This window comes from Lytechinus pictus, chromosome 9 (genome assembly GCF_037042905.1).
Source record: "Lytechinus pictus isolate F3 Inbred chromosome 9, Lp3.0, whole genome shotgun sequence".
NCBI lineage: Eukaryota > Metazoa > Echinodermata > Echinoidea > Temnopleuroida > Toxopneustidae > Lytechinus > Lytechinus pictus.
In genome coordinates this window covers 11,280,402-11,305,241 of record NC_087253.1, presented here as the reverse complement: position 1 = coordinate 11,305,241, position 24,840 = coordinate 11,280,402, and the positions used below count along the sequence as shown (strand labels likewise).

Here is a 24,840-nt window from a genome sequence, read left to right as displayed (position 1 = left end):
AATATAGAGAGCAAATCCAAAAAAGATTGCAAATAATGAATTGATATTTTTGTGTTAATCCAAAGACAAAAAGAAGGTTTTAAAGTTTTAAAGTGTCCCGCGTGTCCCGACACCCGAATCCCCATCTTAAAAGTTTAGTTTTTGATATAGGCCCTCATCCCTCGAAATGCCAGAGCCTTTAGCCAACAGGGGAAATGTGGATGCAGGCGCGGATCAAGCCCCCCCCCCCCTTTGAGAAGCAAAATTAAAATTTGTGGTTGAAAAATTTGCCCCCCCCCCCCCCCACATTTTTGGAAAACCCTGGATCTGCCCCTGTGTGGATGAAAATAACTTTCTGGCCCCCGACGGCCGCCGAAGTCTGGATCGGCTGGTTAGCCTACTACTTAAACAGAAACAGATAATTCTTCGAATATACAAAATAATATATGAAACTGGCAATTGCTGCACGCTGATGATCGCACACGGTGTTGGGCTAAATAAAATGGCACCTAGCGGTGCCAAGCGGAAGCATGAAAAATGACAGCAAGATCATTATCGATAGAGGGCGCTGTACATTTCACATTTCTGTTCATTACGCACATGTTCACTGTTACTGAGGGGTGCGTTGAAAATCTCTCAATTGATCTTGACTGTCAAATTTTTACCAGATACACTGAAATATGTCAGAACAGATGGAGGTATGTATTCAAGTAATGTATTTGAAGTGCGTTGGAATGTCGATGTTAGTTTGAAATGCCTGTGATTGAGGTGTGTAATAAATTATAAAAAAATTGTTGGCTTTCTTTTTCGCGTCGGCACGCGAATTTTAATATGTGGTGCTATGCATTCCGTTCTTTGTTGTGAAGTGCGTGATACGTGAGTGCATGTACGTGCGTGAAGAATGAACGTGATGCATGATGGCTGTTGATGCGTTGCAGCGGGCTTGGCCATGGGCTTCTGACCTCGGCTCAGTGAGACAAAAGTTTGGATGGAAAAAATGATGTTTTTGTTGGTGTTGTTTCTTTTGTCCTTTTACATAGCAAGCCTCCGATATGGTTATGGGAGATTGTTTCCCATATTGGACTTGGAGAGTCTCCCAATTGGCCCATGCGGCTCTACTGTTTGATGGGCAAAATGCAAAAAGGGGCGCAATCAAACAGAGAAAATAATCAAGATAATGAATGTCAGCTTTTTTTTTCATTTCCCAAACTTTTCCTGGAAAAAGTAAAAATTCCCTGATTTTTGGAAAAGTGGAAACAATGACCCGAGTCCCGAGATGCAGTGGCGGGCAATTTCATGAAAAACTTTTGTTCTGAAATTGCCGAGTGCTCCACTTTTTAAGTAAGTACGTCATAAATTAGGCCAACACTTCCGGAGTGGCAAATATACGATGGGTAAATTTGAAGTCGCAGATTCCAAGCATTCATTACATTTACAAGACAACCATCATGACCTGTGCGCGCATGCGCGCACACATCCATCGATCCTACATGTACTCAAAAGTGCATTGACTCGGTTGCGTTCTTTAATCCTCCTTGTGCGGTGAGATGCTGAGATGATGCATCTAGATGTGCATGCGCCAATGAGAGCAAATGTGTATCCTAATCATGTGTAACAGGGTCAATAAACTCTTACCATGTTTTTGCATAAAAACTTAACCAATGTTAAGATGTAAAATTTTCAAGATAATATTGAAAGTATATGCAAGTCCCTATTGCATAAAACTTTCATGGAATACATGCATGTGAATTATGAAATTTCAAGTCTGAAAGTGGTGATGAGTATAAAGTGGTTTCAGATGGATGTACTACATATAGAGGAGAACCTTTGACAAGAGCATTTAATCTGGAAGATTACTTGGAAAGATATGATAAAAGCAGTAAGGTTGGTCTGAAAAAGGAGGATGCTCAAGATAAAAAGAGTGGAAGGAGGAAATGTCTTCATGGCGCGATATTCAGTAAACCTTCGAGGGAAATGCTAACTGATAGAAATAATTAAGATGATGATGTAAAATGATTATAGCGATGGTGGTTATGATGATGGTGGTGGTGTTGGCAGTAGTGTTGGTTGTGGAGGTAATTATGATGGTGATGATGGTGACGATGGTGTTGATGATGACGATGGTGATGATGATTCTAATGGTGGTGATGATGATGATTAAACATATTTTGATGATTGTTTATATCTCTTCAGACACAAGTACCAGTACCGGTGAATGGAGACGTTGGGCAGGGAGATGGGCACGCAGATAAGAAGGTCAAAACAGAGGATATGACCTCAAAAGACTACTACTTTGATTCTTACGCACATTTCGGCATCCATGAGGTAAGATAGCAAGTTTATCTGACATCTTTAAAACTATGGGGATACAGATGCTGATCAAATGATTGTCTGAACTATTTCATGTGACCATTCATTTAATTTAGCGTTTCCATGACATATTGTTCCGGCGACAATCTCTGCTGTATATTCCACACACTAATCGAATGACTAATTCAACCCTGAATTCAACAATATACCCTACCCTGAACCTAGTATAAAGCAATATTGCAACCCTAAGCCTTATAACCTTGCCCTACATCTTACAAAGCTGCCAACTAATATGTTTTAACGATATTAGTATGTTTTTTCATAATCAAAAGTGACAAAATATGAGTTTTTATTGCAAAATATGTTTTTTGTTAAATTTGATTGGCATGCTTCATATGTGTAATTTATCAATTTTTGTACCAAAATATGTTTTTTCCTTCAAAATATGATTTTTGTTACGGATCAGTATGTTTTTTGGTCAACAGAGGTTGGCAGCTCTGATCTTAGACAAAATAAAGCCCAGAGCAATTGTCGCAGGAGCAAATGTCGTGTCACCAGTTTAGTTAACAGGCTATTTGATAATGTCTGCTACTAATGACTATTTTTTGGACCAGCTGTGGTTTTGAGAAGAACCCGCATCAACATATAAAAAAACCCATTATTTATTGCCTATTACTGTGATTGGGGATTAAAATGGGGGCATTAAGCTGTCCACTCCCCCCCCCCCCCCATCTCCCTGCATGAGATCAGCTTAATCCTTTAATTACTGTTGATGTTTTTGTTTTACAGGAAATGTTAAAGGATGAGGTTAGGACTTTGACGTATCGTAACGCCATGTATCACAACAGACACCTGTTCAAAGGGAAGACGGTGCTTGACATCGGCTGTGGGACCGGGATACTCTGTATGTTTGCTGCCAAAGCCGGCGCTGCCAAAGTCATTGGGGTAGGTGATGTAGCCATGTTCATAAATCGGGTTAAATACAAATATGCTAGTTGTAATGATTTCAGAATGAATATCTATTTCAGAATAAGAACCAATCAAGTGACTTCCTAAGAACTGTCTAAATTAAAAAAGAAATCATTGCAAAAAGGTTCTGGAAGATTTTTTTTTTATTATTGCCGAGTTCCCAAAACAAGCATGAAATTTTGGGGTCTTTTTCCAAAGGCCCTGTCGCATTGTTCCAAGCGAGCCTTGCGGGTAAGTTGCGGGTGATTGCCCGCAAAATAGTTTTGAGCATGTTCAAAACTTTTCTGTGTGCAAATCAGACTTGTGTGCACTGCTGCGGTTAACTGCGTGGTGAGATATGTGCAAGATACTGTCAATGCGGGCGACCTGCAGGTAGCAAACGTAGTTACTCGCAAGTCAAGGCTTGCATGGAACGCTGTGACAGAGCCTTGAGCAACAACAATGCACTGTCCGCATGTGCTTATCTCTGTTGGGGATCTTCAGTGTGATCATTTTTTAGCTTTAAATTTCATGATTTCACAAAGTTAACATTAATGTAACTACCTGGTGCCTGTTTCATAAAAGACTTGCAACTGTTGTAACTGACATAATGACAACTACCATGGTAACAGGGCTCAGCAGCCAATCAGAATCAAGGTTACCATGGTAGTTGCCATAATGGCAAAGTTACAACAGTTGCAAGTCCTTTATGAAACGGGCCCCAGATCTAGATCTACAATGATATAACGACCGTTAATCTTGGTTTTACAGACTTTCACATAAAATCAGTCTTTACTGCAACTACTTTTATGGATGTCCGCTTTTACTGGGAATTGATTATTGATTTGCTGATCCTAGGCTTCATGAAAAGCAATGGAAGAACATGTTAAAGAGACTTCTTTGTGGGAAAGCAAACTTGATGTTCCAGCAAGATATGTTTTCGGCAAAGTTTATAGCCGTAGGTAACTGTCAGGACAGGGATATGACACCATTTTTATGTCAATCACACTGAGTACAACAGAATTTCTAATTAGCAGATAAATTATGTAATGTCACTGAAAACTGCCTACTGGTAATGGATACTATAATGCTATGGAGCTATTTATTATTCTGGCGCAATGACAGGTTGACTTAATGTCTCTAACCATTATTAATGCATGATCTAAACAAGGAAGGAAAATTATGCTTTCGGGTGGTTTATTACTGTTATTACATTATTATTCCTTTGAGGTTTGAAAAGATTTACTTTGAAATTGCTGTTTGGCTCAGTACAATACAAGGCTTGGAATGAGCAGAAAAAGGCAAAAAATGTTGTTTTGTATTCATATTGTTCATTTCTGTGTTTCATGTGAAGGACTGACTGATTTTTCCCTTTTTATCAATAATATTTATTTTCCAGATTGAATGCTCAAGTATAGTTGACCATGCAGACAAAATCATCAAAGCGAATAAGTTGGATCATGGTAAGTTGGGATTGTGTTAATTATTCAAATGACTGGCATTGATAGACTTATATGATAGTTAATGAATTTCATTTAGTGATTGAGATCGTGAGGGGTAAAGTTAATGAGGTCACTGTACCGGTAGATAGTTGATAATATCACATCTATTTGATTCTCTTTTAGTTATTTAGATCGTGTGGGGTAAAGTTGAAGAGATCACTCACCGGGAGTTAGTTGATAATATCCCATCTATTCTCTTTAGTGATTGAGATTGTTGCCGATAAAGTTGAAGAGTTCACTCTCTCAGCAGATGGTTGATGATATCACATGTTTATTATTCTCTTTAGTGATTGAGAGTGTGAGGGGTAGAGTTAATGAGGTCACTGTACCGGTAGATAGTTGATAATATCACATGTATATGATTGTCTTTAGTGATTGAGATTGTGAGGGGTAAAGTTGAAGAGGTCACTCTACCGTTAAATAGTTCATAATATCACATGTCATTTATTCTCTCGTAGTGATTGAGATTGTGAGGGGTAAAGTTGAAGAGGTCACTCTGCCGGTAGAGAAGGTCGATATCATCATCAGCGAGTGGATGGGCTACTGTCTCTTCTACGAATCCATGCTCAACACCGTTCTCTTTGCAAGAGATAAATGGCTCAGTGTAAGTACATATTTCAAGTTCAGTTTATGTAGGCCTGGGGAGTGTTTCATCAACGTTTTCATCCGACAAGTTGTCAGATCTGACATCTTTCTCTGATGTTGATTGGCTGAGAGGTACTGTTACTATGGTAACTGTCGGATAAAATGGGACTTGTCGGATAAAACGTCCGACAAGTCCTTTCATGAAACGCTCCCCTGATGTCTTATTTGCACTTAAAGATAAATGCCATTTGTAGCGATTTCAAATGATTTCATACAGAATCAAATAAAAATGCCGCTCAAGTGTCTGTATGTGGAAAAAAAAATATGTGCTAAATAATTCTGGAAGGAATTGCTGAGAAAAAAAGCACAGTAAGCATGTCATTGTCAGGACTTTTCTCAACAAAAAAAATAATGCTTTCACCCACATGTGCTTATCTTTGTTGGCATTCTTCAGTGTGATCGTTTTTCAGCTCAAAGTTCAAGATATATCACAAAGTTCAGTTAAACTGCATGAAAATTGGGAGTGTTGGCATTAAACTGCGGTTTTGAAAACAAACTTGACTTGTCATTTTGATATGGCAACAGTTTTTTTTAATTCCTTTTAACGTATCTCAACATGAAATGACAATATTTTTTTTCTCGGGTCCAAGAAAATAGTGTGCCGGGCAAAAGTCCAAAATGGCCGCCAAAATCACATTTTCGGCCATAACTTTTTTACTTGGTTGTCTTATTCTCTGGTTTTGGTGTCTATTTATATGTTTTTGGGGGCAGGTATTTGTTTTTCCTGAAATTAGTACTTTTAAACCATTATTTGTAGAGTTAAAAGGTGATTTTACCTAAATTTACAATTTTTCGACCCTTTTTTTCAGCCAAAAAGTAGCTTTTATCGCCTTGTGGTTCTTGGATATTTGACAGTACGAGTTGAACAGTAGCAAGCAGCTTCATATAGCTATATTGCTTTTATTCCTCTAAATTGGGGTTACGGATATTTGCAAAATATATCTTATGTATTCTCTGATTGGTCTACTTATGTGATATTGTTTTTGTAATCCTCCATATTTCAGAAAGATGACGGTCTGATCTTCCCAGACAGAGCTACGTTACATGTCACGGCTATCGAGGACAGGCAGTACAAAGATGAGAAAATCAATTGTAAGTTTTTCCTTATGTAAATCCTGAAAAGCCAGGGGGTCAAATCAACCCCACCCCCCTCCCCGATTGCAATTTTCTAGACCATTCCACTGCTTGAAATTTTTTTGGCCACACCACTCGCTGAATTTTTACTTTCGAGTCTCACACACCCTTTGAGAATAAATTTTTTGCATCCAGGGCCCCGTCTTACAAAGAGTTACGATTGATCCAATCAATCGCAACTATGGATGGCCAGCAACGTCAACATCTACTATGCATGTTTGTTCAAAATATTTTCTAGCTATGATGCATATATACATGTATGCATTCATTGTTTTCTTGAAATTTCACTGTGCTTCTCTTTGTTTACAAAGTAATGTTGTAACCCGCAAGTGAAAACCCGAACCGTACCATCCCGTATAATCCAATAATTTGCAAGCGGGACCCGCTGACCCGTCGGGTTTTAACCCGCAAGTAAATTTATCTTTGAAAAGTGAAAATTATTTCTGCAACCCCCACACTATACAGGCTCAAATCACGAAAATATAAGCCAACTACAAACCTAGCCTAGAGTGAATTTACTTACAATTTGCAAATTCGCCTTTTATTCCGGAGAGAAAATGTTTTTGGGGGTTACTTTGTACCCGAAATGGGTCGGCTCTGATCTCGTAATCGAAAGCATTGCGCAATTAACTCCTCGGATCGGAGCCGCAGCTCAGCGCGCGCTAGCTAGCTACATGTAGCCCAGGCTGCCCAGCAAATTCGATGTTCAGTTTCCCGTCGCCCGCCCGCGTTATGAAATTTGGACCGCGTTTAAAAATCAAATTCTGAAAATAATTCATTATTTTACTATTTTGACATAGATATAGATTCAGAACTGATATAAAACATTAATATAAGCTTTTCAGTCACAATTACTTGTATATCATGTAAATACCTGTAATTCTTTTCTTGTTTTTTTCTTGTGAATGGAATGACACTGCATGCTCAACCACACCTCGAGCGATGTTCGTGCAGGCTCCACTCAACTTCACTTCTGCTACACTACGCTCTACCTACCCGATGTAGCGGTAGTGAAGTGGAGTGGAGCCTGCACGAACATCACTCGAGGTTTGGTCGAGCTACCTCAATAAATCCCATAGTCTAGTAACCTCGCATTGGTGAGTTGTCATACGGCATATCAGACAAAAAAATCATCAAACAAAACTCAATCTGTTTTACAAGGCCGACGGGAGGCTCACGCACGTACGCATTGGCGCTTGTACTAGCTAGCCAGTCTGAGCTCTGTCTCTCTGCCAGAGCTCTGGGGGACAATTCGCTCTGTAAAGGCCTCAATGATGGTGATTTTATGTTTCAGACAGAGTTTATATTTCGGGAATATTATTCAAAACTGCCAATAAAGTTAGATGATTTCTTCATTGTCATGTATATTTAAGTTATTAATGAGTTCATTCTCACCAAATTTAGACTCCCTCATAGAGAAATGCAATTTTCGTGGAGATCTGCGTTTTCAAAGAACATCAGGAAAAGTTAGGGTATGTGGGCCTTTATTACATGGCCAAGTACTGGAATTAGATGGAGTAGAAATTAGATATTGAATTCATTTATATCCAAGTTCAACTCATAGTCACACCCACACAAACACACCCACATCCAAGATTCTAAGCATGAAAAAAATAACTTTAAAATCATGCAATATTAAACAATAAGTAATAATTAATTTAATAAGTGAACAGGGATTCCTCAAAATACAAAAACGTAGCATTTGAAAAGAGCCCGAAATGAAAAAAGTAGCCTCCAAAACGGTAGAAATGGAGACCCTGAAATATTACCAAAAAAAATGAAAATGGAACCCCCAAAAAAATGATTGATTTGCTCCCTGGCTTCAAGACAGTTCCACAGAATAAAAGTGCGTTCAAAGGTTACAAAAGGTCAAACTTTCATCTTCTGGAAAATAATGAATAATGAAATCCTCATTATGAGCTGGAAAAAATGGGACGGGAAACTCGACATCGAGTTTCATTGGCCTATGCGATTGCTTTTGACTAGACTGTGCTGCGCTGCACTGGCGATGGCGCGCGCTCCTTCTTCGAAAGAGCAACTCGATGTATTTATGTCGAACTGTCTCAGTCCTGTTCACTGTTCACAAGACAAAAATACGCCAGCATTTTTTTTTTAAAGGAAATATCTACGTCTCTAAAAGAATCCGCCACGTAAGAAGCACATGATCCTAACTCAATTTTCATTGTTAATGTTTTTATTATGCGTCGTTACTTCTCCCTTTTTTTTTGCATGACGGTCTGCGGGTTTGAGAATGAACTCGGCCCGGCCCGCAACCCGCGATCGGGGGCATACCGGCAGGTTAACCCGTACCGCAACGGGTGCGGGTTACAACATTATTACAAAGGACATTGTGCAAATTTCCTGTAGAAAAAATTATGACACTGTTGGATTTCCAGAGCTACGATTGATTGGATCAATAGTAACTCTTTGTAAGACGGGGCCCAGGTGCATGTTTCTGAAATTGTACCAAGTTGTGATTTTGTGTACAAAGTCCATGCTAAAGGAGTTAATTTCATCTTTATATTCATGAAGATTTTTTTTCTGATGCACCTTCATTGGCCAATATACAATGCTTTTTTTTATTGAGAATAGAAAAATTGAACTTTGTTGTTTAAGAATTTTAACAATGCTTAATTTATTTAGAATAAAAAAAATTGAATTTTGTTGTTTAAGATTTTTAACAATGCTTAATTTATTGAGAATTGAAAAAAACTGAACTTTGTTGTTTAAGATATTTAACAATGCTTAATTTATTTAGGATTAAAAAAATGAACTTTGTTGTTTAAGATTTTTAACACTTGTTTAAGATTTTTAACTCTTGTTTAAACCGTATTTAAAACAATTAATGTATTAAGCTCCACAGAGGAAATGGCGGTGTATTGATATTTTAAACAATGTGTTTTACTTTGTAGATAGGTTGGTAACTGGTTTTGATTTATTGAGAATAAAAAAAATTGAACTTTGTTTAAGATTTTTAACACTTGTTTAAAAAAAAAGATTTTAAACTCTTGTTAAACCATATACATATACTTTGTAGATAGGTTGGTAACTGGTTTTGATGTGTTTTCTAGGGTGGGACAATGTATATGGATTTGATATGAGCTGCATCCGGGATATCGCCATCTCAGAACCTCTGGTAGATGTCGTCGATCCCAAACAACTGGTCACCAACTCGTTTCTAATCAAGGTAAGCTGCTGCCTCCTCGTAGATCAGGGGAATGTTTTATTAAAGTTGTCCGCACCGTCAAGTTGTCTTTCTCCAATAGTTTCATGGAAATCCTCACCACTAACAATTTAGTCAGTGCTGACGACTTACATGTACATGAGACCCCCCCCCCCCCCTTCCCGGAGAGCATTTCATCTTCATTTTTTGTCCGACAAGTTGTCAGATCTGACAACTTTCCTTGATTTTGATTGGCTGAGAAGCACTGTTTCTATGGTAACGGTTTCATCCGACATGTCCTCTCATGATACGCTCCACAGCTTCCAGTTGCGTAGATGTTACTATTATGGTAACTTTGCCATCCAATGGTATCAACCATGGTAACTCATGCTCAACATCCAGTTGAAATCATAAGAGTCCAGTGGAGTTACCATTTGATGACAAAGTATAATAGTATTACAGTAATTATCATTTTTTTAAATATTTGTTGAGTATTATCTTTTTATTATTAAACTTTACCATTATTTTATTTCATTATCATTAGTTTTTATTGTGATGCTATATTATTTTTTTTTTATAATTTTTTTTGGGGGGAGACTGGACCAGATCTTTCTTTGGTTGATTTTCCTTGCCCCTTTCATCCCCCTCCTTTGATTTACTCCCGTACCCCTTCTGATGTTTTACCTATTATGTCTTTTCACCCAGCCCCCCCCCCCTTTCCTCGCCCTTCTGCCTATCCTCCCCATGCCCCCTTACCAATCTTCCTCCTTCTTGCATCTTCTTGATGACTGTTCTTTTCTGTTATGAGTCCTCACATTTTCCTGTAACCATTTGAAACTCCCACCTTGCTGAACTTCTCTTGCAACTCTCATTGTCTCACAGGAGATCAGTATGTATACGGTGAAGGTGGAGGATCTGACGTTCCAGGCTCCGTTCCAGCTCATCGTTCACAGAAATGATTACATCCAGGCGTTAGTGACGTACTTCAATATAGACTTCACTATGTGCCACAAGAGGACTGGCTTCTCAACTTGTAAGTAGAGACAGTGATGGTAGTATTGGTGGTGGTGGTGGTAGTAAAAGTGATGATGGAAATATTACATCCAGGCGTTAGTGACGTACTTCAATATAGACTTCACTATTTGTCACAAGAGGACTGGCTTCTCAACTTGTAAGTAGAGACAGTGATGGTAGTATTGGTGGTGGTGGTGGTAGTAAAAGTGATGATGGAAATATTACATGCAGGCGTTGGTGACGTACTTTAATATAGACTTCACTATTTGTCACAAGAGCACTGGCTTCTCAACTTGTAAGTAATGATTGTGATGGGAGTGGTGGCAGTGGTATTAGTGGTACTAGTGGTGGTAGTTATAGCAGTGGTGGTGGTGATTGAAGTGATTATATCCAGGCGTTGGTGACATACTTCAATATAGACTTCACTATTGTGCCACAAGAGGACTGGCTTCTCAACATGTAAGTAGAGACAGTGATGGGAGTGGTGGCAGTGGCATTAGTGGTACTAGTGTAGGGACAGTGATTTTCCGTGATCGCGGAAAACGGACGGAATTCACGGAAAGGGCCTTTTGAAACGGAAAGTGGCATTTCAAACGGAAAATCACGGAAAACGTATTTTCCCTCAAAATACACAGAATAGCAACAGAAATTACTCCAAAATCACAACAAAATGAGAATATTAAATGGCCCAAAAAACCCAGAAAACACGATCTCACTTCGCTACTATCATGACAATTCACACATCGTGACTGCACTTGACATCAGCACACTCGATTGTACCCGTACCCCGCACCGTACCCGGCCGGCCGGGTGTTGGGCTTCACATGCACACATATCGTTCAACTCCTTACACGGTCGTGTGTTGCTGCCCTCTACGTTTGAAGATGTAACAGCACGATATTGTGGTCTTAAAATCCAAGATGGCGGATTGGCAATAGCCGTTGACTGATGATAACGATGTCCAAAAAACCCCAAAATTATCGATGAAATATCATTTCACCGTGAAATAATGCTAATAATATGAAAGGTGAGGATGTATGCATGCAAAATGGGTGTGTAAAAATATGTTATGCACCCGCATAGATCCGATTAGAACGGATTTTATTGTGTTGTTGGTACAGTAGCAGATACAAATTTTGACAAGTGCGAGTATGCGTGTTGTGATTTTGCTATTCAATGTGTAAACGGAATTGTCACTTTTCCGTGTGTACAAAGTCTATGGGGAAACGGAATTTCCGTTTTCTGACATGCTTAAACGGAATTTGAGATTTTCTGAAACGGAAAAGGCAATTTTTTGAAACGGAAAATCACTGTCCCTACTAGTGGTGGTAGTTATAGCGGTGGTGGTGGTGATTGAAGTGATTATATCCAGGCGTTGGTGACATACTTCAATATAGACTTCACTATTGTGCCACAAGAGGACTGGCTTCTCAACATATAATTGATGATTATGATGGTGGTAGTTGTGGTGATTGTGACCATAATAGTGGTGCTGGCAAGGCTCCATGACAAATGCTCCTGCAACATTTGCTCCGATAGAAAATCTGAACGTTAAGCCAAACATAAAACCTATACTCTAAAAACTAAATAAACCCTTACATTTACCTCATTCTGAACAAAAAAAATCTTTATTACAATCCTAACTTTAACCCTATCCCTCTAAGATATTAAGACCCTGAGCAAATGTTGCAGGAGCTTATCTTGTGTCACCGCTGGCAGTGCTAGTCAGTGGTGTTGGTATTGCTGTTGTAGTGGTAGTCACAGTCATAGTGGTAGTGGTGCTGACATTGGTAGTGGTAGTGGTACTGGTATTATGTGGCGATAGTTGTTGTGGTACCACTAGTTGTAACCTAAATTTAATTAAATATTTAAAGATATGAAGATTAATGCTCTTGGGCGTGTTTAGTAGGTTTATGCAACCAAAATAACAACAGTACGTTTTTTCTTTAAAAAATACGATTTTTGATTTATTTTTTTTGATCTTTTTTTTTTTTGATCTTTTTTTTAAAAAAAATCGTAATTCGTTGATAAAAATCGTCTATATGTGTTTCAATTTCATAAAACTCACACAAATATGGTTATTGGATCAATGTAATTTCAGGTAACTTGTTTTTTTTTTTCAATCATTTTGTTAAAGCCAGGGTGAGATATACTTATGTTTCAATGTTTTTGTTTTTTCATCTGCAAGAGCAGTGCGCATTTTAGCTTGCATGCAGCTTGAGCGCCTCGTTGAGTGCGCGCGCCACACATTTTATTATGAAATACTTTTTTGGGGGGGGGGGGGGAGAACAGTTTTTTTATCACGAAATACGATTTTTCATTCCCAGAGGTTGGCAGGTCTGCTATCTAATAGTCATGGCTCAATCAGTTTGTGAAGTGAAGCCAACATGGACAAATTGGCTCAGGACATGTAAAATGTTTGATTGTTTTATGCAGTAGCAACATTGAAGATTTGACTGATTATCACTTTTGTCAATCTATTTCACAGCACCTGACTCCCACTACACACATTGGAAACAGACCGTGTTCTACCTGGATGACTACATCACTGCTAAGAGAGGTGAAGAGCTCTACGGAACGTTCTCCATGAAACCCAACGCAAAGAACAATGTAAGTATGAATGCTCCATCTCTTTCCTTATGGGGGTTTTCACACTGGGGGCAGGGAGCGCTTCACAAAGATGAATGTGTGACTGAAGGCATACTCAATGCCGATGCACACATGCTATTTAACACGTAATCTCACTGATTAATGCACAGAAGCACATGTCCTCTGAGCACGATCTTATCAATGCCTTGACGCATTGTATACCGCATCCAACTGGGAAGGTAAGTGCGACTCCAAGTCACACTTAACTTTTAGTGAATGAAAACATGCCATGACTGGTACGTGTATTTGAACCCGTGACCCTCTGTTTCAAAGGACGAGAGACACTACTGCTAGACCACACATTTTATCCTAAGATCAATTTATCCCTGTCATAATCCGGGCGGTAGATTTTCCTTGTTATTTTCCCAACAAGAAATATTCAGAGTATTTTAAAGATATAATAATCCCTCTGTTCCCTCTCTTAACTACAAAATATTTTTTTGTTCTGAACATAAAATAAAAGGAAGCCAATTCTTTCAGTATTTTTATTGTTCGTTTCGTGTTTCTGTATTAACATGTGAAACATTAGGAATATACACATACAAATTGCTATGCGATATCAGTTACTGAAAGAACTTGAATGCCATTGGACATAAGGAAGCAAGTCACTTACAAACTGAAATAATGTTCTAAATGTGTTCTTATACCAATTGATTTCTTCCTGTCGTAAAAATTGTCATTGGAAAACACTGGAGCTGCTTTGAGATGTAACTGGTTGACCAGCATGCCAATGCATTGGTTTCATATAAATATCAGACAATTTCTGCTCTTTTTTAGGAAATTACTTTTCTATTAAGTCTACGACTGGTCTGCGACTGAGAGAGGGGGGATGAATCGCAAGGCAGTCGTAAGCCTCGACACCGCACATTTTGCGATCCGACTACTCTGTCTGTGACTCACACATGCGCTAATTGCTTTTTGCCATAGCAACTGAGAAAAATGACGCTTACTACTGTGTATGCACGTTGCGTATCATGTATGCGACGCGACTCTCCCGTCTGATTGGCTGGAAGGCGGATTGAGCTTGCGAAGGATTCAACATGTCAAATCCTTACGATTTTCTTGCGCTTTGTCTATGACCGGTCTGCGACTCTCAAGCTGACAAGAGCTGTGACGTCACATTCCCTTTCACTCAGTCGCAGACCAGTCGGGTCGTAAGGTGTGTGGTGGCCTTTACTTGCTTCGTAATGTCAAAGTCGAGCCAATTGAATATAATAGCCGTTTCTTACCACTTTTTCTTCCCTAACAAAATTTGTTGCTTTTTTTTTGGTATGTTTTTGCAGCGAGACTTGGACTTTGAGATTGGCATGGAGTTTTCCGGGGAGCTCTCAAACATCAAATCAAATTTCACGTATCACATGCGATAGATGACGCCCCTCGTGAACCCATAGGGATACAGGTCAATCTGCTGTTGCTCATCAAATTGGGAACGTTCATTCAAATTGGCAACATTCATTCACACTGGCAACACTCGGTTGCTCATTTATTTTCACAATTTAAAGATATCAATATGGGTATGACATCGGTTAAAATTAACCTCAATAGCATAATATTATCCAAAACAGTTGTCAATTTGCATTTTTAAACAGTGCTTTTGCTGATTTAATCGCATTGCCAATTTAGTGTGTAATGATTACCGTAAGTCAACCAGCTTTTATTCTGGAACAGCACAACATATAGAGGGGTTACCACATGGGATCACAAGCAGCCATGTTGGATTACATAACAATGAGAAACCTTTGCATTTGACCATTAAAAAAAAAAACAATGATTGACCGTGGTTTGATGCACAGGTTGTTATTGTTTATCCTCCATAGGGATCCATATTGCACTGCAAGTGGTGTAAAAATATTCAGTACATTATTTTCTATGAATTCTTATATCCGACATGAATTAAATCCTAGTAGAGTGATTCATACAGCTTCATGTGACCAAACATATTCCAGCTATGCTGTTGAAACAAAACGCCCACTAAAGAAAATTGCTATTCCGTGATGTCAATGTTGGAATAGTGCACTAGTCCATATTCGACCTCACTCACAGATCATGCAATATCTTGGACGCACTGGTCAGTGAGGTGTCTCTACTGGGCAAGTCTCGTGAAGGGACAGCGCAGGCACTAATCCGTGTTTCGCTGGGCGCGTAGCTTCAGGAAAAGTAGGTCACTCAACGCAGCGTGTTATCTATATTTTGGTTCAGATTTTAAAAAGATGAAATGTCAGTACGAGAACTAGATATTCAAAACCATTGTTCTAGCTTATTAAAAGTAGGTTATAAAACAAATATACCAGGCCTTAATTTTGAAAGTATAAAGGGAATTATTCATCCCCGGTTGAACCGGCAATGTTACTACATGTATTTTCCCCTCAGGTAAAATAGTAATGCTAGTACAACCTCTGACAAATAATTTTGGCTATACTTAAAGCCTGGTATATTTGTATAATAGCACAGAATAGGGTTATGCCATTCCTGGCATTCACGTTTAAGGGAAATTTCGAAAGTGCCTCCTTACGGAAGCACCACCAGTATACTACAATGCACAGATGTGAGTGCATCTGTAGTAGGTTTTGTGAGCATAAGGTAACTATGGAACTGTTAAACCCATTAGGTGCAGCCGAGTGGGTTCAGACAAGCTTCCATAGTTACTGCATGCTCACTCGTCCCACTGATGCACGAACATACCTGTGTATCATTTGTTTTATAGAATGGTGGCATTTTTGGGCTAAAAATCAAGTTTTTTACAACCATGCATAAGTAATTACTGATGCATGGCAAGCCATGCATCCGGTAAATATGCCATACATTGGTAATTACCGGATGCATGGCTTGCCATGCGTCGGTAATTACTTTTGCATGATACCCATTATTTTATATGGGTTAACTCGAGATTCCATGCCTCGCTGGAGCCGATTTTTCTCCATTATGAGAAAAGACCACCTTGAAGTAAAGCTTATGTTTGATATATCTTTAATATGAGTAGAAAATAAATATCAGTGAAAATCAATTTATGAGCTAATTCCAATCACAATTTATGAAGTAAAAAATTGTAAAGTGGCAGTTGAGGACACATGAATTAGTAACATGGGCAAATTGTCAGTGTGCTATTAAAACCTTGTATCTTAGAATTTTGAACATTATGAGGACAGCACAGAAAGAGGCGTATCTCTTGAGTATTATAACAATGTTGGCAACCTTATGTTGTCTAAACATAGTTTCCTTATTTTTGTGTCAAAGAATTGGTACCATTTTGTCATATCTCTAGAAATGGAGCTTACCAGTATTCTGCCATCAAATATTTTGCTAACTTCATTTTTCAGTTCCACTCAATGCTCCGCAGCGTCTATTCAATTAAACAAAAATCAGAGACTTCAGAGACTTCACTGTAACCAGGGTCCCGTAACACAAAGGTTAGCGATTAATCGTATGCTTGATTTTCATGATTGATTGTACATTGTAGTCAATGGAATCAATTGTAGAGATATTCTTCAACAATGATTGCTCAGCCTTTTTGTTATGGGCGCAAGGGTGTCTTTATTCATTTCACAAAATAACGTTTGTGAGGCTTGCATGAGAAATTTCATTCTTTTTTGGCATAAATTTGACTTGTACGGCCTGCCCCCTTATGAACATGTTTGTAAATCTGTCATCTTTTTTTAATCATGGTGAGCTGAAAAATGTCTTTTTACTGATTTTTGTACTTTTTATGTTTTATTGAAGAAATTTGAAATTTTGGTGGAATTCTGACTATTATGGTACGTTTTGTGTATCTTTTCAGGGTAAATATTAAATTGTCCGTATTTAAATACAGGTTCCTATGAAGACCTCAAAATACACAGAATGTAATTTATGTATACATCAGGCACAGAATAATTAACAAAATAGAAAATTATTTCATTTTTTCCAACAAAATGTTATGTATGTATATTAAGATAAAAAGGTGTGACCACCATTTTCTGTATTCTTCAACAATAACTCTTTTATAGTTCTACTGGACTCCTAACCTAACTGATCCTCTTTCGTAAACATATTTTTTATTGTTCAAATTAGAGGATACATGGGCAATGTCTGTATCTCTTGGTCAGTCTAATGGCAGGTTTCGAGGGAAGGGGTAAATATCAAACGGTCATTTTAGGTCTCATCACACCTTATTGATTGACACCTCTCGTATTTGACTGATTTGTTTAAAAAAAAGAATTACAGCTTTTTCAATCAGCCCCTTTTGATAAAAGCCAGAAAGTGCAAATACAAATAATGATTAGAATAATACTTCACTATTAAAGGCAAGCCTTTTTTCCCAATGTTTGTTCTAAACATCAATTTCTCAATAATTTTTGGACACCTGTTCACATGATTCTAGATGTGTTATTCCTATGACAAGCAGTTATTTTTGTCAATTTTCTTCATTAATATCTATATCTGTCTATGGTTGATACACCCTAAATGTGTATGATGTTCCATGCCACACACGTGGCTTGCCATAATTAAGTGTGAATACGTTCCTTTCAACCCCCCCCCTTCTCTCTTATCCGCCTATATTTTACCTGTCTGCAGTGTGATATATTAACATGCATTTTAATGGACCACTTTATTTAAGGCCTCTTCTGTAAATCTTAACATGCGACTATCTCTGATATAATCAGAACCATTCATTTAGATGATATGTTGGGCAAACCTCTGGCAAGCATTAGGGTTGTGATTTGAATTCAATGTAGTAGAAGCTTGCCAGGGCTCTTATCAAATGTGGAGTATTTCATGAAGCAAGTTGTCATTGATTTTCTTTGACTGATTTGCTCTTAGCCAATCGGGTGCAAGCATTTCAGTAGCTTATAACAGTTTTTATTGGAAATAATGACCATTTGTTTCATGAAATACTCCCCTGATAATGTAGGGGAGAAAGAGCTTTTGTACATGTATATTATGTGAAGCAGTTGACAATCTGCGAAACTGTAACTCGCTGTTTGCTGCCCTCTATTGGCTTCTTATGGTGTAATTAAGTATGTAGCAGCACTACGGCAAGATTTCTTTGTAAAGTTGCATTACTGTATAGATGGTATTTAAAGTCATTTGTACGTTATCTCAACAATCTGTTTTTGAGTTGGTGATGTTTCTGTTTCTGCATTGTGTGAAAGGAGTACTCCATGCTGTGAATGCACATGATATTTGACTGAATAGAGTAATTGTCCATCTGAAAAAGCACTGAAAATTTCATCAAAATAAATTTGATATTGATGGAGATGATTGTGATGGTGATGATGATGGTGATTGTGGTGATGATTATGATGATGATAGTGATTATGATGATGATGGTGATGGGGATTATGTTGATGATTATGAAGATTGTGATGGTGATGGCAATGATTATTGTTATAATTATGGTGATGATCACGACGATGCTGGTGAAGATGATGGCGATGGTGGTGGTAATGGTAATGATTATGATGATGGTGATCATGGAGATGATGGTGATGGTTGTGATGATGGTGAAGATGATGGCGATGGTGGTGGTAATGATGATGGTGATGATGATTATGGTTGTGATGATGGTGGTGATGATGATGGTGGTGATGATGGTGGTGATGATGGTGATGATGGTGATGATGATGATGGTGGTGATGATGATGGTTGTGATGATGGTGGTGATGATGATGGTGATGATGATGATGGTGGTGATGATGATGGTGATGATTGTGATGATGATGATGGTGGTGATGATGATGGTTGTGATGATGGTGGTGATGATGATGGTGATGATGGTGGTGGTGATGATGATGGTGATGATTGTGATGATGATGATGGTTGTGATGATGATGGTTGTGATGATGGTGGTGATGATGATGGTGATGATGGTGATGATGATGATGGTGGTGATGATGATGGTTGTGATGATGGTTATGATGATGGTGATGATGATGGTGGTGATGATGATGGTGATGATGGTGATGATGATGATGGTTGTGATGTTGATGATGGTTGTGATGATGGTGGTGGTGATGATGGTGATGATGATGATGGTGGTGATGATGATGGTGATGATGGTGATGATGGTTGTGATGTTGATGATGGTTGTGATGATGCTGGTGAAGATGATGGTAGTGGTGGTGATGACGATGATGGCAGTGATGATGCATGATCATGGTGAACATGGCGGTGGTGGTGATGGTGATTGTGATGATCATGGTGATGGCAATGATTTTAGTTATAACTATGATGATGATTTGGTAATCATTGTGGTGATTATGCTGAATGATGATGGTGGTGATAATGGTGATGATTATGATAATAATGGTGGTAGCGATGATGATCGTGATGATGGTGGTGATGATCATGGTGATGATGATTTTATGATGATGCTACTTTCGGTCTATAAGTATATTAACTTGTGTTCTGACGCTCAATTCATCTCTGTTTGGTCTCATCCCATTACATTAGCAATGATCGTTAAAAAAACGGTTGAAAAAAATTGGTTGAAAAGTGACTTACGTACGGTTGCGGAGTTACGTGTCATAAGAGAGTCTTGCATGTAAACTTCAACGTTGACCTGAAAATGACCTTTGACCTTACCATGTGACCTCTGACTGCAGCATAACATGCAGGTCCCCCAAGTCCATCTACCATCCAAGTTTGCATGGTTGAAAAGTGACTTACGGTTGTGGAGTTATGTGTCAAGGTTTGTGACGGACAGACGATCGACGGACGACATTTGGATCCCTAAGTCTCGCCTTCACCTCTGGTGGGCGAGACAAAAACTCTTGTTACCATGGCAACGATGTCTCCGCCCACACCAAAATCAATAGGCGGCTTTGCTTAATGGACCTTCATGCCACATTTGGAGATGTTCGGAGAAGAAATGCAGCTGGTAGAGCGCTCACAAGGACATCTCTGCTATTTCCTCAAAAACTGCTGTTTCCATGGCAACGAAGTCTCCACCCACACCAAAATCGTTACGCGGCTTTGCTTTACCATAATGGACCTTCACGTCACATTTGAAGATAATCGGAGAAGAAATGCAGCTGGTAGAGCGCTCACAAAGACATCTCTGCTATTTCCACAAAAACTTGTTACCATGGCAACAATGTCTCCGCCCACACTAAAATCAATAGGCGGCTTTGCTTTACCATAATGGACCTACATGCCACATTTGGAGATGTTCGGAGAATAAATGCAGCTAGTAGAGCGATCACAAGGACATCTCTGCTATTTCCTCAAAAACTGTTGTTTCCATGCCAACGAAGTCTCCTGACCCACACCAAAATCGTTACGCGGCTTTGCTTTACCATAACGGACCTTCACGCCACATTTGAAGATGATCGGATAAGAAATGCAGCTGGCAGAGCGCTCACAAAGACATCTCTGCTATTTCCACAAAAACTTGTTACCATGGCAACGATGTCTCCGCCCACACCAAAATCGATAGGCAGCTTCGCTAGTACCATACTCTACCTTCATCTTCCGTCTTGGAACGGTTCACTGCGAAACTCCGCTATTTATAGTCTCCGAGAGCTGCCTTACGCACATGGGCGGAAATCCCAGGGGGGACGTGTCCCCCCTACTCAAAATAGTAGGGGGGACACAATATCAAACGTCCCCCTACTATTTTTGGTCTTTTATGATGGCAAGAAATACATCATTCTTAATTGAAATAAAACATTATTTTGGGACGAGATGACCTTACTTTTTGGATGATAACCTTTTTTTTTGCTTGTCAAGTTTTCCAGCCACTTGTCCCCATAGGCGGATCCAGGGGCCCGGACCCCCCCCCCCCCTATATTTTCGGAAAACCTCGGAAATCGAACTTTCATTATTTTGTGTGATTTACAAATTGATTTTTAAAAAGTGCTCTGTAAAAATTTCAGTTTTATGGTCTGAATAATTTTATCAACATTTGCTGCTTGCGCTGCGCGCTCGCAAATTTTGAATTATCAGGGACCTATTATTTTCGTGTATTCCATGAAGTTTTCAAAATATCCCTTTCCAGGTCTGATTGTCAAGACGTATCAGCTAGCGCCGCACGCTGGCATTTTGATTGGCAAGTTATGTACGTTTCAATATTGATTATACAACAAACTACTTAAAATCACCTTTTCATGACAGTTTATCAAAAATTTTAGCTCGCGATTTGCGCTCGCATTAATGGTTAAAAATATATTAACTGATGCATCCTATTCATATTTACAAAAGTGAAATGTCCAGTTTTTGTCTCACCTGCATAGCAGAGTGAGACTATAGGCGCCGCTTTTCCGACGGCGACGGCGGCGGCGACGGCGACGGCGGCGTCAACACCAAATCTTAACCTGAGGTTAAGTTTTTTAAATGACAGCATAACTTAGAAAGTATATGGACCTAGTTCATGAAACTTGGCCATAAGGTTAATCAAGTATTACTGAACATCCTGCCTGAGTTTCATGTCACATGACCAAGGTCAAAGGTCATTTAGGGTCAATGAACTTAGACCATGTTGGGGGAATCAACATCAAAATCTTAACCTAAGGTTAAGTTTTTGAAATGTCATCATAACTTAGAAAATATATGGACCTAGTTCTTGAAACTTATACATAAGGTTAATCAAGTATCACTGAACATCCTGCATGAGTTTCACATAACATGACCAAGGTCAAAGGTCATTTAGGGTCAATGAACTTTGGCCGAATTGGGGGTATCTGTTGAATTACCATCATAACTTTGAATGTTTATGGATCTGATTCATGAAACTTGGACATAATAGTAATCAAGTATTACTGAACATCCTGTGCAAGTTTCAGGTCACATGATCAAGGTCAAAGGTCATTTAGGGTCAATGAACTTTGGCCAAATTGGGGTATTTGTTGAATTACAGCCATAAATTTGAAAGTGTGTTGGTCTAGTTCATAAAACTTGGACATAATAGTATCAAGTATCACTGAACATCCTGTGCGAGTTTCAGGTCACATGATCAAGGTCAAAGGTCATGTAAGGTCAAAGAACTTTGGCCGCGTTGGGGGTATTTGTTGAATTGCCATCATATCTCTATAAGTGTATTGGTCTAGTTCATAAAACATGGAAATAAGAGTAACCAAGTATCACTGAACATCTTGTGCGAGTTATAGTAGTTTTCAAAATCAGCACTGCTGCTATATTGAATCGCGTGATGCAGGTGAGACGGCCAGAGGCATTCCACTTGTTATGCCATAATATCAGATTTCGCGCCCTCATTAAGCATTAATAAATATGATATTAATTTGATAATTAAATTGTTCCTTTTGTTTCATCTCGCGCTTAGGAAGATAGTCATCATTTTCATATAATGACATGTCGTAAGGATGTCCCGGTCCTATGTCAAAACTCAAAGTAATAATAATGAAAATATCAGCTCTTTTTTAAATGCGATCCATATCCACCTTACAATTTTCCTACAAAGTGCTTGAAATAAAGCTAAAATTTACTCATTTTTTTTTTTATCGGAATATCACCGTTTCATGATTTTCATGGTTAAAGATGTATTTAGAATGCCTAGATTCTAGGTCTAAATAATTATGAAACACGCGCGCGCATGTTTATTCAGATACTCAACTTGTTCTCTATTGAGATTATTATCCAGTTTCAGATCACAATATCAAAAATTTTCTGCTCGCGCTTTGTGCTCGCATTATTAATGTAGGAAGACCCGCTATTACTCATCCTTTTCATGATTTACAAAACATGAACAGAGTGGCCCATTTTTAGGTCTAAATCTCGATTTTTTTTTTGCTCGCTCTTCGCGCTCGCATCAATTGTTAGATTATAATAGCTATCCTGTTCACAACTACAAAAATTGATTAAAATTTTCCATTCTTTCTTTAGAAATTTCAAAAAATTTCAGCTCGTGCTTCGCGCTCGCATTTTTTGATTGTTGAAGATGTAACGCCTTCATGGCTAAGTGCAAGCAGTCCTTAACAGGTACCTTTTCAACAGGTACCAGTTCAAAACGTATATACAAATTTTCTGCTCGCATTATTAATACTAATCCTTTTCATGATTTACAAAACATGACTAGAGTGTCTCTTTCAGTAAATATTAAAGGACTAAGTCTCAAAATTTTCCGCTCGCGCTTTGCGCTCGCATCAATTGTCTACTTATATACCTATTCTGCTTGAGTTACAAAAAGGGCTTAGAATTTCCATTCTTTTGGTGAAAATGTCAAAAAAATTCAGCTTGTGCTTCGCGCTCGTATTATTAGATTGTTAAATGCTAAATACAAGCGGTCTTTAACAGGTATCTTTTCCATCAGTTCATTTCTGCTCGCGCTTTGCGTTCGTAGTATATATTTAGTTGCATACACATCTTTTTCAGGATAACAAACATTGCCCAGAATGTTAGGAAAAAATACATAAAATAAAAGCGCTTTGCGTTCGTAATAAATATTTAGTTGCATACACATCTTTTTCAGGATAACAAACATTGCCCAGAATGTTAGGAAAAAATACATAAAATTTCCCCCCAAAAAATTAGCTCGCGCTTTGCGCTCGCATCATATAAATAAGGATTATGATATTATATATTAATTTATAAGAATAAAGCTAAGAAGTGACTAATGAGGACTACCCCTTCAAAGAAACAAACAAAAATCATCTTCGAGCTGCCGATCGGGGAAAATATGGCTGAAACAAATTTCCGCCCCTACCCCCTATTGGCGAAGGCTGGATCCGCACCCGCGTGTCCCCCCTACCTTTTGGGAGAGATTTCCGCCCCTGCTTACGCAGTCCGTCGACCAATTGAGTTCTAACCACTACTGAACTGGAAATACGTCACGTGACTTATCGAGTTCGCCGGCGATGTTTTGCTTGGGTGAACACGACTTCCACGTATTTCCAGAACAGTGGTTCTAACCACTGAACTAGAAATGTGGTTCTAACGCGCCAAAAGCAATAGCGCCATCTACGTTTAATGCATTATAACCAACACCGTAGCGGACGGGTTCGCTTCACAGCCCCCCCCCCCCTCTTCAAGGAATGTGTCTTCACATTTGTTTTATCCTCACATTAAAAGAGGGATTCCAAACAATTTGACAAAGCAACCAAATGTATGAATTATATGCATCGCTGTATTAATAATACTGAGAGTTATGTCCTCTTTATATACACTCCTTATAATTGTTGCATTATTTTCATATATTGTTATATTATGTTTTCGTTGTTATTATTTTTGTAAACTCATTTTTATTTTTGTATCATTTTACATTGTTCACGACCTTGCTGACTAGCAGGTTTTAGCTGAAAGCAGGCTTTTTAACCGTGATTGTATAAACAAAATGCAAACACGTTTAATTCTTTGAAAAATGATTGCATGAATAATAAATCATCGGGGCTTACCAACTCAAAAATACATATTATGCATATTGATATTATAATTTTAACCAAACCATAAGCAACAAAACGAACTCAAAACTTAGGATAGATTTCTAGGAATATAACGTCATAGAATAATTTGATCTCTTGAAAAGTAAACCCTCATTCACTAGCGTACCTAGGGGGGGGGGGGCAG

General features: G+C 38.5%; 1 protein-coding gene across 1 annotated transcript; it reads left to right on the top strand.

The window, feature by feature from the left end:
* Positions 1 to 560: 560 nt before the first annotated feature.
* On the top strand, positions 561 to 18,427 carry LOC129268289 (protein arginine N-methyltransferase 1-like). Its single transcript, XM_064104673.1, has 10 exons — positions 561 to 677; positions 2,173 to 2,304; positions 3,079 to 3,234; positions 4,637 to 4,700; positions 5,198 to 5,343; positions 6,389 to 6,476; positions 9,590 to 9,705; positions 10,564 to 10,714; positions 13,184 to 13,305; positions 14,628 to 18,427. Exons 1-10 carry the CDS (start codon positions 660 to 662, stop codon positions 14,709 to 14,711), a joined length of 1,077 nt encoding a protein of 358 aa, XP_063960743.1. The 5' UTR covers positions 561 to 659; the 3' UTR covers positions 14,712 to 18,427.
* The last annotated feature ends 6,413 nt before the right edge of the window (positions 18,428 to 24,840 follow it).